General features: G+C 46.4%; 1 protein-coding gene across 6 annotated transcripts in view; it reads right to left on the bottom strand.

Moving 5' to 3' along the window:
* Window positions 1–12,360: 12,360 nt before the first annotated feature.
* SERPINB6 (serpin family B member 6) overlaps window positions 12,361–14,841 on the bottom strand; it is a 36,790-nt gene continuing 34,309 nt past the window's right edge. For all 6 annotated transcript variants that reach the window (XM_037727466.1, XM_037727467.1, XM_017497495.2 and 3 more), the window contains exons 6-7: window positions 13,094–13,249; window positions 12,361–12,901 (exon numbers count right to left, since the gene is read on the bottom strand). In XM_037727466.1, coding sequence (XP_037583394.1) covers window positions 12,500–12,901; window positions 13,094–13,249 — 558 coding nt within the window. In that variant the 3' untranslated portion in view covers window positions 12,361–12,499. The remainder of the gene's footprint in view (window positions 12,902–13,093; window positions 13,250–14,841) is intronic.

Raw genomic sequence — 14,841 nt, 5'->3', positions numbered from 1 at the left:
TTGTTGCCCAGGCTAGAGTGCAATGGTGTGATTTTGGCTCACTGCAACCTCTGCCTCCTGGGTTCAAGAGATTCTCCTGCCTCAGCCTCCTGAGTAGCTGGGATTACAGGCACGTGCTACCACAGTCAATTTTTTGTATTTTTAGTAGAGGCAGGGTTTCACCATGTTGGCCAGGTTGGTCCTGAACTCCTGACCTCAGATAATCCGCCAGCCTCAGCCTCCCAAAATGCTGTGATTACTGGCTTGAGCCACTGTGCCCAGCCTGACCAACCCTCTTTTTAAAGATCATTAACAAATGAAAGCAGTCTATTAAAGAGAAATGTACAGAACCCAGCGGATCTCAATTTGAAAAGTGTCACATTAATTAGTCCGATTTTTCTGTTTGAAAGGACTTGCGAGAGAAACAAGTGTTTCTGATACGATCCCACCTGGAAGTTGCCTCTAGTGCCTCCTTAGTGCCTTGTTGAAAAAATGAGAAACCCCATTAATTCCAGGGGTGTTACCTGAAAGTATTAAATGACAAGGAGCTGGGTAGCAGTAAGGAAACCTGTTTGTCTTCTAAATGTATCCATTCCTTTTTGGGGTGATTTGATTGGATGCAATGCAGACAGGAAAATTAAACAGGAAATGCAATCCTCATCTCCTTTTGAAATACGGCATATCAGTAGGATGACCATACAACTTGGTTTGTCTGGGACAGTCTCAATTATACCTGTTGCCTTGGTGTCCTGCCTGGGTTAACATTTGTCACAAGCTTTTCATTTTCAATGAAGCACTGTTAGTGACAGCTACAGGAGGGGGATTGGTAGGCCTTTACTTTGTCCTGTGAGCTTCCACTAGAGTTACACCTGTCAGCGTCCACTTGGAAGACAGAGCCACATCAGTTATGTGAACAGAAGAGAATTAATATAAAGAATTGTTGGCCAGGTGTGGTGGCTCATGCCTGTAATCCAAGTGCTTTGGAGGCCAAGGTGGGTGGATCACCTGAGGTCAGGAGTTCAAGAGCAGCCTGACCAACATAGTGAAACCCTGACTTTAAAAAAAAAAAAAAAGAAAAAAGAATTGTTGGCCGGGTGTGGTTGCTCATGCCTGTAATCCAAGCACTTTGGAGGCCAAGGCAGGTGGATCACCTGAGGTCGGGAGTTCAAGAACAGCCTGACCAACGTGGTTGAACCCCATCTTTAAAAAAGAAAAAAAAAGAATTGTTAGTTAGGGAAAGGGGCCCAGAAGTAGCATGTGAAAGGAAGCAGCTGTTATCCATAGACCCAGTGAGAGTGGACGAGGAAAGACTAGTCTTAAGAGACCTTCACACCACCCCCACCCCCCGCACACTTTGGGCTGAAACTCAGATCTTTTTGAAGAGGATGCAGCTGTCACAGAAACATATAGCTGCCACTGGCAGAGCGCATGGGTCAGAGCGGGCCTCCAGGAGCTGTCTGCCATTACTGGAGGGTGTGGCAGGCCAGAGCAGCCTGCAAAAGCAAAAGGTCAGGTAGGGACGCAGCTGCCCGAGGTTGCAGCTGTTGTGACTGCAGAAATGGCTGTTGCGTGGAGAAAGCATGAGAATGTGGCTAGAGATGGTCCATATGGGTTGCTGGACCTTGCACTGAGTGGTCATAGGAGGGCCAGAACCTAGGAACAGTGTCTTTCTACTGGGCTTTCCCGACAGTGTCTCACTGGCACCCTCTATTGACGAAGCCTAGCATTGTACCCCCTGGTGAAGTGATGTTTGCAGGGTCCAGCTCCAAAGGTACAGATGTGTCAGGAGAGGAGGCTCTAGAGCCAAGAGACAATAAATTGGTAACTGACCCAGCAGGTGTAGGATGCTCACTTTAACCTGTGGTTAAATCTGAAAGGCAACTTGTGAGTCTGATCCTTTCCAGAAGTCTCCACCTTCAAGGACAGGACAAAAGGAACTCAATCACTGATAAAATGACATAATCCTTGTTCACAAGCAGCTAGGGACAGCTAAGTCCTTCGGGACTCGTACTGAGGAGAGAATTATTTGGGACTGCTTTCCCCTGACGGCCACTTGGTCGTAATGTGGCTCATGCTGTGGCTTTTGAGAAGCCATCATTTGGCAGGATCAACTGAAAACATGCATAAGTGTAGTTTAGGTATATAGTTTAAATGTATGTTCATCTTAACCAGCACCAAGGCTGTGACTGATCAAAATTTGATTTATATGACTCTACGAAAATCTTCCCTAATATACATTTTAACAAAATTTTTCTTTGAGACAGAGTCTTGCTCTGTTGCCCAGGCTTAACTAAATTTTTAACAGCATTTATTCACAACATATTATATATTTTCCTCGTGGGAAAGGGAACTTCTAAAAGCTTACTTTTAATTTTTTCCATGAATTAGATGAAAAACATACAGATTTTTAATTTGAGATATGTTGTTTTTAATATGTAACGCGTCATGAATAAATGCTGTTAAAAATTTGGTTAAGCCAAATTTTGGGCAACAGAGCAAGAATCCATCTGAAAAAAAAATTTGGTTAAAATGTGTATCAGGAAAAATTTTCACAGAGTCATATAGATCAAATTTTGATGAGTCACAACCTTGGAGTTGGTTAAGATGAACACACATTTTGAATTGTATTAATCAAGCTGCAATATTCTTTTTTTTCTTTTTTTTTTTTTTTAAAGGTGGGGTTTTGCCATGATGGCCAGGCTGGTTTTGAACTCCTGACCTCAGGTGATCCACCCACCTCAGCCTCCCAGAGTGCTAGGATTACAGGCATGAGCTATCACGCCTGGCGCAATATTCTTTTTATCAAAATAGCATTTGTAGTTATCAAAATGTATAAATTGTCTTTACATAATTGCAACTACAAAATATTTGTGATGAAGCTGCTGATGAATACAAATATGATATGATATTGATAATGTATTGATGACAATGCCTGCTTTTCCTCTTTGCTGCCCACGAGTAATTGGAATGTAGCTGCGTGTGCTCTTTTGGAGAACGATTTTCTTTTTTTTTTTAATTTTTTTTTCTTTTTAAGACGGCGTTTCACCGTGTTGGTCAGGCTGGTCTTGAACTCCCGACCTCAGGTGATCTGCCCGCCTTGGCCTCCAAAGTGCTTGGATTACAGGCATGAGCCACCACACCTGGCCAGGAGAACGATTTTCAATCAGCCTAAATGTTCTACAATGTTATTTACCTTCTTTGAACTGAGTTCTCTAAATTTCAGGTGCATTTTTTTCAAAATCAGTTAGAAATATTTAGTCAAAATATTCAGAGGAAACACCCAAAAATTTAACTTTGGAAGCTTCTAGTTACTTGAAATTATTGAAAACAAACTTTGCAAACAGGAATATATTCAAAGTTCTACAAAACCAAAGGAGAAATTAATTAAACAGCATCAGCTTAATAGTGTATAGGACTTAACTTTCTCAAATTCTATAATTGAATTTTGGCATATCTTCACTTGGAGGAAGACTCTTTAGATGAACTTCCTATTTTTAATTAGATAAATTTATAGACTACATCAGAATGCAATGAAACTTAGCGCCCAGCTAAGTCAGTCATTTGAGAAGTTTTGTCTGATAAGTTTTGTCTGATAAATGTATTTGGAAAAGAAACACATTGTATGCAGGCAAAAAGAGTGTAACTCTGGCCGGGAGTGGTGGCTCACGCCTGTAATCCCAACACTTTGGGAGGCCAAGGCGGGTGGATCACAAGGTCAAGAGATCGAGACCAGCCTGGCCAATGTGGTGAAACCCCATCTCTACTAAAAATACAAAAATTAGCTGGGCATGGTGACACGCGCCTGTAGTACCAGCTACTCAGGAGGCTGAGGCAGGAGAATTGCTTGAACCCAGGAGGCAGAGGTTGCAGTGAGCCGAGATCGTGCCACTGCACTCCAGCCTGGCGACGGAGCGAGACTGTCTCCAAAAAAAAAAAAAAAAAGATTGTAACTCTGGAAATATTCAGACTGAAATACTTGTACATTTTAATATGAGAAAAATTAGAATTGAGACAGTTCATTTGTCAGAATTTGCTCTGAGCATACCATGTCTCTCATCTCCTGAAGAGTGTTTTCTCTATAAAAATTCTAACAGCAGGAACAGCTACATAATTTGCAGGGCCCAGTGCAAAATGAAAATGCAGGATCCTCGGTTCAAAAATTATAAAGAATTTCAAACTGATGACAGTCAAACATCTATCCAAGTGCATGGTCTTGTGAGTGTGGAGCCCTGTATGGCTGCGTAGGTCACACAGGACCTGTGGTCAACAGGCAAGAGTCAATTGGCCGGGATAGTCATTTTACATTTATTGACAATGAAGTGCAGTTTATAAAAATTTTTTTAATATTATTGAAAAAGATCGGCCGGGCGCGGTGGCTCAAGCCTGTACTCCCAGCACTTTGGGAGGCCGAGGCAGGTGGATCATGAGGTCAAGAGATCAAGACCATCCTGGTCAACATGGTGAAATCCCATCTCTACTAAAAATACAAAAAGCATTAGCTGGGCATGGTGGTGCTTGCCTGTAATCCCAGCTACTCAGGAGGCTGAGGCAGGAGAATTGCCTGAACCCAGGAGGCGGAGGTTGCGTTGAGCCGAGATCGCGCCATTGCACTCCAGCCTGGGTAACAAGAGCGAAAATCCGTCCCCCAAAAAAAAAAATTAAAAAAAAAAAAGGGAATTATTTTTGGGTCTTCTTTAATAAAAATCACTCTGGCAGTTAACAATTTTTTTTAATTTCTAAAATATTGACACCTATGTAACAATCCTGCAAGATCTGCCCATGTACCCTGGAACTTAAAGTACAATTAAAAAAAGAAAGAAATTGACAAGTAAAAATTGTGTAGACTTTTAATTGTATATGTCATGGTGTACAATGTGATGTTTTGCTATATGGATACATAGTGAAACGGGAAAAGCGCCCCTGCTCCCCTCAAAGGACGTGCAATGCGGGTGTGGCTCTTCTTCAGTGCCCTGCTGCTCAACCCTTTAGGGGAGCATACAGACAGGCGGGCTGTGAGGCTCTGACCCCACGGCAGTGTCTAGGGGTGAATGTTTACACCTCCTGAAGCCCCAGCGGGCGTGTGTTACGGGGTGCCCTTTTAGTTTAGCCGTCTGTAGGCGGCTTGTGTTAACCAGCTCAGTCAGATCCCGCCTTATCAAAAGGTCAGAGGGCTTTCTGTATCCCGGGGCTTTTGCCTTGGTGTACCAGAAGAATCGAATCACATGTGGGCTTGGAGAATGAGTGCAAGGTAAGCCTGGCAACCCAGCTGTCCTCCGACTGCCCCGGCCAGACTCCGCCAAACTCTTCGTGGTTCTGCGGGTTGATGGCCTGCCCGCATGCAGTGCCTGTCGGTGCGTTCCTCTCCATGTCCCAGCCGCTGTGTGTTCCACCACAGATGTGCTCCTCTCAATGTCCGGCCACCTGTGTGTCTGCCTGCTAGGATCTTGGGGTTTTTTATAGGCACAGGGTGGGGATGTGGCCGGCCAGGGTGGTCTTGGGAAATGCAACATCTGGGCGGGAGAACAAGAATGCCTGTCCTTAACTAGGTCCGTGGGTACAGGCCCAGGGGTGGAGCTCTAGCCAGGAACCACGCCCTTTCCCTCCTCCACATCGTTTAACGGGAGCACACACTTCCATATCAGTGGAATGGCTAAAACAAGCTAATTCACATATGCATTATCTCATCTATGTATTTTTTTTGTGGTGATAATGTGAGAGTTGGCGGTTAGACACGAGCAGGGCCTGCGACGGCCCCCAAGAATGTTGGGCATTTGTCAAACCACGGTCAATTATAAATCTGTCCCTCTGAAATAAGCAGGACAAGGAAGGGACCCCAGAGCTGTCCGGTTCTCAGTGAGGTGGGGACAGGAGGGCATAAAACTACCCCTCCACAGCGGAGACCCTGTTAACTACTACGTTAACACTGCCGTGCGCCATGTGCTGCTCAGACAGGGTGTGCTGGGCATCAAGGTGAAGATCATGCTGCCCTGGGACCCAACTGGTAAGATTGGCCCTAAGAAGCCCCTGCCTGACCATGTGAGCATCGTGGAACCCAAAGATGAGACACTGCCTACCACCCTCATCTCAGAACAGAAGGGTAGGAAGCCACAGCCGCCTGCCATGCCCCAGCCAGTCCCCACAGCGTAACAGGGTCTCCTTGGCAGCTGCATCCTGCAGTCTGGATGTTGCTCTGTAACGACCTTTAATAAAATCTTGTACAAAGACAAAAAAAAAGAAAAAAAAAAAACTATTCCTCTAGAGTAACAAATGGCCATGACTGGCCTTGGGAATAACAGGAGCCTTGCAACAGACAGAAGACACGTGGAGTTAGCAAACCACAGTTCCAAACAAGGTTTTGAGCATCTGCAGTAAAATAGCAAGGTGTGGAATTTGCCTGATATATGACCTTCTTCCTCTAGGGGCGCTCGACCAGTAAGGGAGAATTGCCTCTAATGGACATGGGCATGACTTCAGTAGCTATACCGCACCTGCGTCTTCTCCCGAACATCCTGCACCTACTGCCAAGGCTACTGGGCATGCGGTAACTGAAGGAGCAACCCGCCCAGGGGAAGGACAAGGAGTGGAGACAGAGAGCCCGGAAAAGAGTAAGGGGTATAAACTGTAAGCAGGTCAGGCACGGTGGCTCACGCCTGCAATCCCAGCACTTTGGGAGGCTGAGGCAGGCGGATCACAGGTCAGGAGTTCGAGACCAGCCTGACCAACATGGTGAAACCCTGTCTCTACTAAAAATACAAAAATTAGCTGGGTATGGTGGCTGGCGCCTGTAATCCCAGCTACTCGGGAGGCTGAGGCAGGAGAATCACTTGAACCCGGGAGGCAGAGGTTGCAGTGAGCTGAGATCAAGTCCTTGCACTACAGCCTGGGTCACAGTGAAAGACTCCGTCACAAAAAAAAAGGAAAAAGAAAGGAAAAAAACTGAAAACAAAGAAGTGGAAGAGGCACTTGAATTTTCAAGTCTCCTGTTTGACCCTCTTCCAATTCCAAATCTACTTTCTCCACTAAACTCTCATATTGCTTAAAATAGATGTTCCCTGGTGCTTTAAACCTTGCCTGTGTCTCTCATTTGAATTCTTTACTTCAGAAGTACAAAGGACCAAGATGGCTGTAAGGTCGCCACTCCAGAGTTCCTCCAGGTAGCTGCAGACACACATAGTTAACAAGAACACTTCAAATCTCTTAGTCATTTTCAAGTATATAATATGTTGTTTTTAATTGTAGCCAACATGATTTACAGTAAATAAAAAAAATAATAAAACAACCCAAGTTGGGTGTGGTGGCTACTTGCCAGTGGTCCTAGCTACTTGGGAGGCCGAGGTGGGAAGACTGCTGGAGCCCAGGAGTTTGAGGTCAGCCTGGGCAATATAACAAGATCCCATCTCTAAAAGTAAATAAATAAAACCTTATGTTCATTTTCCCCCTTTCATTTTCAGATTTCCCATTTTGGCTACACTACATATGTGGCACATTATATAGAAATACACAGCGGTCCCCCCCTTATCTACAGGGGACATGTTCAAAGATCTCCAGTGGATGCCTGAAACCATGGATAGTACTGAATCCTATATGTATGTGTTTTTTCCTATACATATATATCCATGATAAAGTTTAATTTATAAATTAGCCACAGTAAGAGATTAAAAACAACTCATCATAAAATATGAGTTAAACTCATATGCAATATAATATATGCAATAAAATTGAATACGGTCAAACTCTGTAAAGTATTTGAAGAGATTTATTCTGAGCCAAATGTGAGCGACCATGGCACCTGACACAGCCCCAGGAGATTCTGGAACATGTGCCCAAGGTGGTGGTGTGGGGGGCTTCCAGGTCATAGGTGGATTCTAAGATTTTCTGGCTGTAAGTTGGTTGAAAGTTTATCTAAAGATCTGAAGTCAATAGAAGGGAATGTGTAGGTTAAGATAAGGGATGTGGAGACCAAGGGTCTTATTCTGTAGATGAAGCCTCCAGGTAGCAGGCTACAGAGGGAATTGGTTGTAAATGTCTCTTATCAGACTCTCTTGGATCAGGAGAAAGACCCAGACAGGGAAAGGGATTCTCTACAGAATGTAGATTTTTCCCACAAGAGGCAGCTTTGCAAGGCCATTTCAAAATAGGCCAAAGAAATATATTTCGGGGTAAAATACTTCAATTTCTTTCAGGGCCTGTTATCTGTCATGTTAGTAGCTTATTGCTAGATAGAGTCTGTTTTGTTAGTGTTAAGGTCTGTTTTAATGTAATGCTGGTCAGCTGTGCCTGAATTCCAAAGCGAGTGAGATGTCAGTCACCACCTGCGGAGGTCCGTCCTACAAACCCTGACTCAGTGACAGATGAATGAATACACTCACACACACTAGAATACCATGAATCTGAGTGGGCTAGGGATGGTCACTGGCTGCTTTCAGAGGGCGATTTCAGCTAACCAACCATAACTCCCTGTAACTCCTCACGTTTATTCAGGATAGTTTTAATAACAGAGGTTCTAAGTCAACATGCTTGTGGATAATTAACATGGTTAAAAGAGTGGTTTTAAGAATGATAAAAGCTTTAGGTTCCAGGGTCCAGAGTAAACACCATTAACTTGTAACTCTCCTTTGATCTCCCCCTGAGAGGACCATCCAGCACTAAGTTTACATGAGCAAACAAATTAGAGTGGAGACAAAGGCTTCCCAGACTTAACTGGGAAGCCTTTATTGTCCCTATCTCTTACCCTATGCTAACATAATGAACTGGCTGCCTTCAGCCCATTCCATTAAAACCTTTCGGCCTTCCAAAAGGTTTGAGACTATAATCTTCTAACTTTCTTTAATATTTCCCTAGTATTTTGCCAGCCACCCCGAGTGAATCTCAACAATGGAGGAAGGTAAACTGAGGCATGTCTGACCCCCTCCTCCCTACTTCACATCATGGCCTGAACTTGTGTTTCAGGTTTACTTTAGAATGCCCTTGGCCAAGAGGAGGGGTCCATTTGGTTGGTGGGCTTAGAATTTTATTTTTGGTTTACAATAACATGCTGTAATAAAAGTTATGTAAATATAGGCGAGGTGCAGTGGCTCACGCTTGTAATCCCAGCACTTTGGGAGGCCAAGGCGGGTGGATCACAAGATCAGGAGTTCAAGACTAGCCTGGCCAACATGATAAAACCCCGTCTCTATTAAAAATTTAAAAAATTAGCCAAGTGTGGTGGTGCACACCTATAATCCTAGCTACTAGGGAGGCTGAGGCAGGAGAATTGCTTGAACATGGGAGGTGGAGGTTGCAGTGAGCCAAGATCACGACATTGCACTCCAGCCTGGGGGACAAGAGCGAAACTCTGTCTCAAAAAAAAGTTATGTAAATATCATCTCTCTCACACACAATACTGTAGTCACATATTTTTGGACCATGGGCAACTGAAACATTGGAAAGTGAAGCCTTCAATACGTGTTAACTACTGTGTAGGTGCCATGTAGTTGTTTGTGGAGTCCTAATGAGGGAAAAGGAGTCAGGCTGGCAGGACCGGGGAAAGCAAAGGAAAGTGGATAAGCTATAAGCTATAGGTTTGCTTTTCTTTATGGCCCAGGACATATGGCCCTCCTGCACAAATAATGTACATAACTCACAAACTTCCTGCTTTTGTCATCAAACACCTCGGCTGACAGAAGAATGCAAGTGAGCTGCCTGCTGCCTTAGCGTTATCAATCAGACCAAGAACCATCCTATAAAATCCTCAGCAAGCCTTCGTTCCCTTGCAGTCAGCTCCGCTCCTGCTGATTCTGCCCATCTCGACCTTATGATATATATCCTACTTTCTCTAATAAATCTGCCTTTCTTAACATACAACTCTCTTGGGAAATTCTTTTCTCCCAGCACCACTGACCCTGATAGGTGCTGCTCACCCACAACAGGGTTCACATATGGAAAAAATAAAACCACAAGTTCTATGTTTTCAGAAAAAATTGTAGGTTGTTCTTTAATCAGATTTCTGCTGTGCAGTTATCTGTTTCATCTAAGAACAAGGGGGAAAGGAAGTGTTATTTCTGAAAAGGGTATTTTTAATGGCCTCCAGGTTCACTGAGAAGCCATAGCACTTAACTTTCAACCTTCACTTCCTTTGCAGCCCCTCACCTTTTAGCAAAGTCTCATGAGCATGCATCTGCTGCCCTGCGTACAGAGGCAGGGGCTAGGGGACAAGCCCAGGAGGGCCTAAGGAGCTAAATCCCCAGCTGCCCTTGACCACCAAGAGGCTGTGTTCTAACAGCTAAATTAGGAGGTTCTGGGTTTTAATTAAGAAAGCGAAAATTTGGCCAGTGCAGTGGTTCACTCCTGTAATCCCAGCACTTTGGGAGGCCAAGATGGGTGGATCACCTGAGGCCAGGAGTTTGAGACCAGCCTGGCCAACACGGTGAAACCGTGTCTCTACAAAAACAATACAAAAATTAGCCGGATGTGGTGGCGCAGGCCTGTAATCCCAGCTACGTCAGAGGTTGAGGCACAAGAATCACTTGAACCGCGGAGGTGGAGGTTGCAGTGAGCCGACACTCTGTCTCAAAATAAATAAATAAATAAAAATATTTTTCTGATTACACAAGAACGCATGTTCACAATGGAAAATTTAAAAATTAAACCAAAATCACCCCAATGTCTTCTTATGCCATTTCATAAAAGATGTAGAGGGATTACTCAAATGGTTGTGCCTTTTACTGTAATGTCATCAAATTAAGAATGACAGATAACCCTTCAAAAGTGATGTCACAGACAGCTAAGGGGCGGTAATTCAGCGGGGACTTGGGAGCCTCCCAGAGTGGGTTTCATGGTGCTGGTTGTTCTCCTTCCCTGTCAAGGTCAGTAACACATGGGACCCTGAATGTTCATCTTTCCACACTATTGATTGATACAGCCCTACCCTGGGGAAAGGGAATGACACCATGAAACCTGGATGGTTAGACAATTCCACTTACCCCACTCCCTGCCCCCATCCCTGCCTCTAAGCAGACCCTAAGCAAGGATGTGGAGCCGGTGCCTCTCCCCAGGAACCGGACACACAGGGCGGTGGCTGCCAGCTGCAGTGCCGAGGCCCTCCCTGTGGTGCTCGAAGCATAACTGGATCCTGCCCCACCCTCGGAGCCCTTGTTCCAAGTCCTCTTGTCCCCATTCTTTAAAAAATACCAAGAATGGGCTGGCCACAGTGGCTCACACCTGTAATCCAAGCACTTTGGGAGGCCGAGGTGGGAGGATCACCAGGTCAGGAGATCAAGAGCAGCCTGGCCAACATAGCAAAACCCCGTCTCTACTAAAAATACAAAAATTAGCCAGGAATGGTAGTGGGTGCCTGTAGTCCCAGCTACTTGGGAGGCTGAGGTAGAAGAATTGTTTGAACCTGGGAGATGGAGGTTGCAGCGAGCCGAGATCACACCACTGCACAGCCTGGGCAACAGAGCAAGAACCCATCTCTAAAAAAAAAAAAAAAAAAATGCTGTGCAGAGGAGGGAGTATGAGGGACAAAACCAGCACAACCCAGCCCTTCTTGCCCCTGCTCTCCCACTCATCCCTGCCGCATCTCCTGCTGCTCTTGACTCCTATCTGTCACCCCAGCCTGGATACTAAGGGAAAGTGCACCAGGTAAAGGAGGAGGGGTCAGGCTCCACTGCCTGCCAAAGAAGTCCTTCCTGGCTCCCTGGAACGCTGTGCGGCTCCTGCGTTTGAGCCTGATCGTCCATCTGCTCCTGCATGGCTGTGTGCCGGGATCACGTTTCCAGCAAGTAACACAAATGGCCCAGAAACTTTAGCTGTCTTTTCCGTAACACTTGAGTGAAACAGAAAGGCACCTGGTGCTGACTCGTGAAGTCGCTGTAAACTCTGTTACTATAAATGGAACACTAATATCATTTGACATTTTCAGAAGCGGGCAGTATGTGTGTGAATAGGTATATGATCCACCAGTCCCCAGGGAAGCAGAAACACCCACGGAGCAGGAGACTGCTGTCACCCTTGTCTGGTTCACCTACTTCCCCGCTCCGTGCAGGCTTCCGGGCAGCTGGTGGCCGTTTTGGAGCTGAGCTCCCTGCACCTCCTTGCAGCACCCCACTTCACTCCCTTCTCTCCCTAGAAGTGGGATGAGACTCCAGTACTGAGTAGAGGAGACAGAGAAGCACCATTTATCTCCTTGTGCCCGGGAAGAGTCACACCACCAAGCGAGGGCAGCTGTCTACCCACAGTGAAGTCGTGGGGTCCCCATGGCTGTGGGGGGTGGGCAACATCTCCTCTGAGCAGGGGTGACTAAGTGGTCATCACAGGCCCTCCTACCATAACCCAGACCCACAGACAGCAGCAATTTCAGATCCTAGGAACCATCTTCCATGCACACATACAAACACGCAGTGAATGTGGCATCCCACAATTGTTCCCTTTATTTCTGAACTGCCCCCGCTGCACAGATAAGGCCACTTGGGTTGCAGGCACACTGTGGAGTGTCAGAGGACAGAGAGGAGAGGGGCTGCGCACAAAGACCGCCCTGCCCTCACGGGGAGGAAAAGCGGCCGCAGAAGAGAATCCCGTTGGTCTTGCTGTGCTGGATGAAGAAAAGGAAGGGGTGGTCGGCACAGAAGCGGGGGGTGAATCTGGCGCACCGCAGCATCACGATGGCAGCTGTGGCAGCCGCAGCCTCAGTGCCTTCCTCGTTGACCTCCACAAAGGATTTGTGCACGACCTTGGACAGAAACAGGTCTGCCTTGGACATTCCGGAGAAGTCTGCCTTGCCCACCTCGAAGGCGTCGGTCATGCCCAGGTTGCGCAGGACGCGCTCCATGTCGTAGCTTTCCTCCAGTTTAAACCGCGGGAGAAACACTTCCACCTCCTCTTCATCCATCATGTCCAGCCTCGTCCATTCTATGAACTTCTCGTAAGTGATTTCTTTCTCCACCTAGAGGGAGACAGCGGAAGACTTTAAGACCTGGTTTGCTGCTGCCCAGCAGGGCCCCGTGCGACGCTGTGATGCCGGACGCTGGCAGCAGCGGGGCCATGGCCCGCAGGGATCTGTGTTAGAATGCAGCCACAGCAGATACCCCCGAGTGATCCCCTTGCGAGCACACCTCGCTCTCGGCTCAGCAGTTACCGTTCTCAAGTCGGTGGTCTCGTCCGGAAGCATGATGATCATATTCAGCTCCTGGCCGACATAGGGAAGCACCAGGATCTGGGTAAAGATTTCTCCTATATAGGTCTTCTTAAAAGTAGATTTCTTAAACATCATTTGCACAGGTTTCTTTTCATTCTACAAACAAAACAGATAAACATGAGGTTGAAAGAAGACCCCACTGACACATGGCACAAATTCATCAGAGCCGGCCACTCTCTGCAGGGAGAGACGTGGCAGTGCCTTCACTGCCATCTTCATTACTGCAACCTCCACAAACTGGGGTGCCCGGGGCCCAAACCCGAGGCGTCTTTCCTCTCATTGGTCTCAGTCAGTCTCATGGCTTTAAACACAATATCAGACCAAATTTACCTCCAGCCTGACCTCTGCCCTTCTTTGGGACTCCTGTACTTTACTGCCCACTTGACACCTATGTTTGGACATAAACTCCCAATGTCACCTGTAATGTGGAGCTCCATGGGTCCTCCAAGTCGGCTCTGTCTACAACTCTGCCCACCTCAGCTGAGAGCAACGCCACCATCCGGTGGCCGAAAGCCCTGGAGTGCCCTTGATGCCAGTCTTTACCCTGCGTCTGACTCACTGGTAAATTATACTGGCTCTACCTTGTAAATATATAACCAAAATCTGACCTGTTCCTTCTGCCTCTGCTGCTACCAGCCTAGCCCTGGAATAACTGTGATAATATGACTGTGATTGTTTCCGGCAGAGAGGCCAGAGGGGCACAGTAGCACCTAAGTCAGATTACATTGTTCTTTGGCCAGACACCCTTCCCTGGCTCCCCATCTACTTGGAGCAGAGCCAAAAGTCCCTAAAATGACCTGAAATTGTGATAAGAGCTCGTCCCCAGTTCCCTCTGCCTTTGCTTGTCTGCTACAGTCACAGGGGCCTCCTCACTGCTATGCCAGCAAACTCGGTTCATCTCATCTCTATGCAGTACGCCCGTCCCCCAGAACCTGGGGAGTGAACCTCTGCCTCTTTTTGGTCTTTGCTCAAAAATCACCTTGGCAGAGAAGGTGTCCTTGATAGATCTTACCTGACAGGACACCCCCACCCCAAACACAGCATCTTCCCTAAAGCTTTTATCATTCGTAAAACCACTCTTTTAACCATGTTAATTATCCGCAAGCATGTTGACTTAGAAGCTCTGATATTAAATCTATCCTGAATAAACGTGAGGAGTCACAGGGAGTTACAGTTGGTTAGCTGCAATCGCCCTCTGAAAGCAGCCAATGCTACAAAGGGAGTGCCTTGGTATGCCTCTGTAGCATTTACCACTGCCTAATACAGTCCTATTTTTTTATTTATGCTTGCTGTCGCTCCCCCAAGACAACGTAAGCTTCACCAGGGTAGGCATGCTTTGCTGATTTTGTGCACAGCTGAAAAATACCTAGCACCATGCCTCATAGATAGAAGACACCAAGTCAAGCCAGGCACGATGGCTCATGCCTGTAATCCCACCACTTTGGGAGGCTAGGCAGACGGATCATCTGAGGTCAGAAGTTCAAGACCAACCTGGCCAACATGGTGAAACTTCATCTCTACTAAAAATACAAAAATTAGCCGGGTGTGATGGTGGGCACCTGTAATCCCAGCTACTCAGGAGGTTTAGGTAGGAGAATCGCTTGAACCCAGGAGGCAGAGGTTGCAGTGGGCCAAGACTGCACCACTGCACTCCAGCCTGGGAGACAGCATGAGACTCCATCTCCAAA

Source organism: Cebus imitator, unplaced genomic scaffold, assembly GCF_001604975.1.
Source record: "Cebus imitator isolate Cc_AM_T3 unplaced genomic scaffold, Cebus_imitator-1.0 Scaffold231, whole genome shotgun sequence".
Lineage (NCBI taxonomy): Eukaryota > Metazoa > Chordata > Mammalia > Primates > Cebidae > Cebus > Cebus imitator.
The sequence above is the reverse complement of the archived record's forward strand: the minus strand, read 5'-3'. Positions and strand labels throughout refer to the sequence as shown.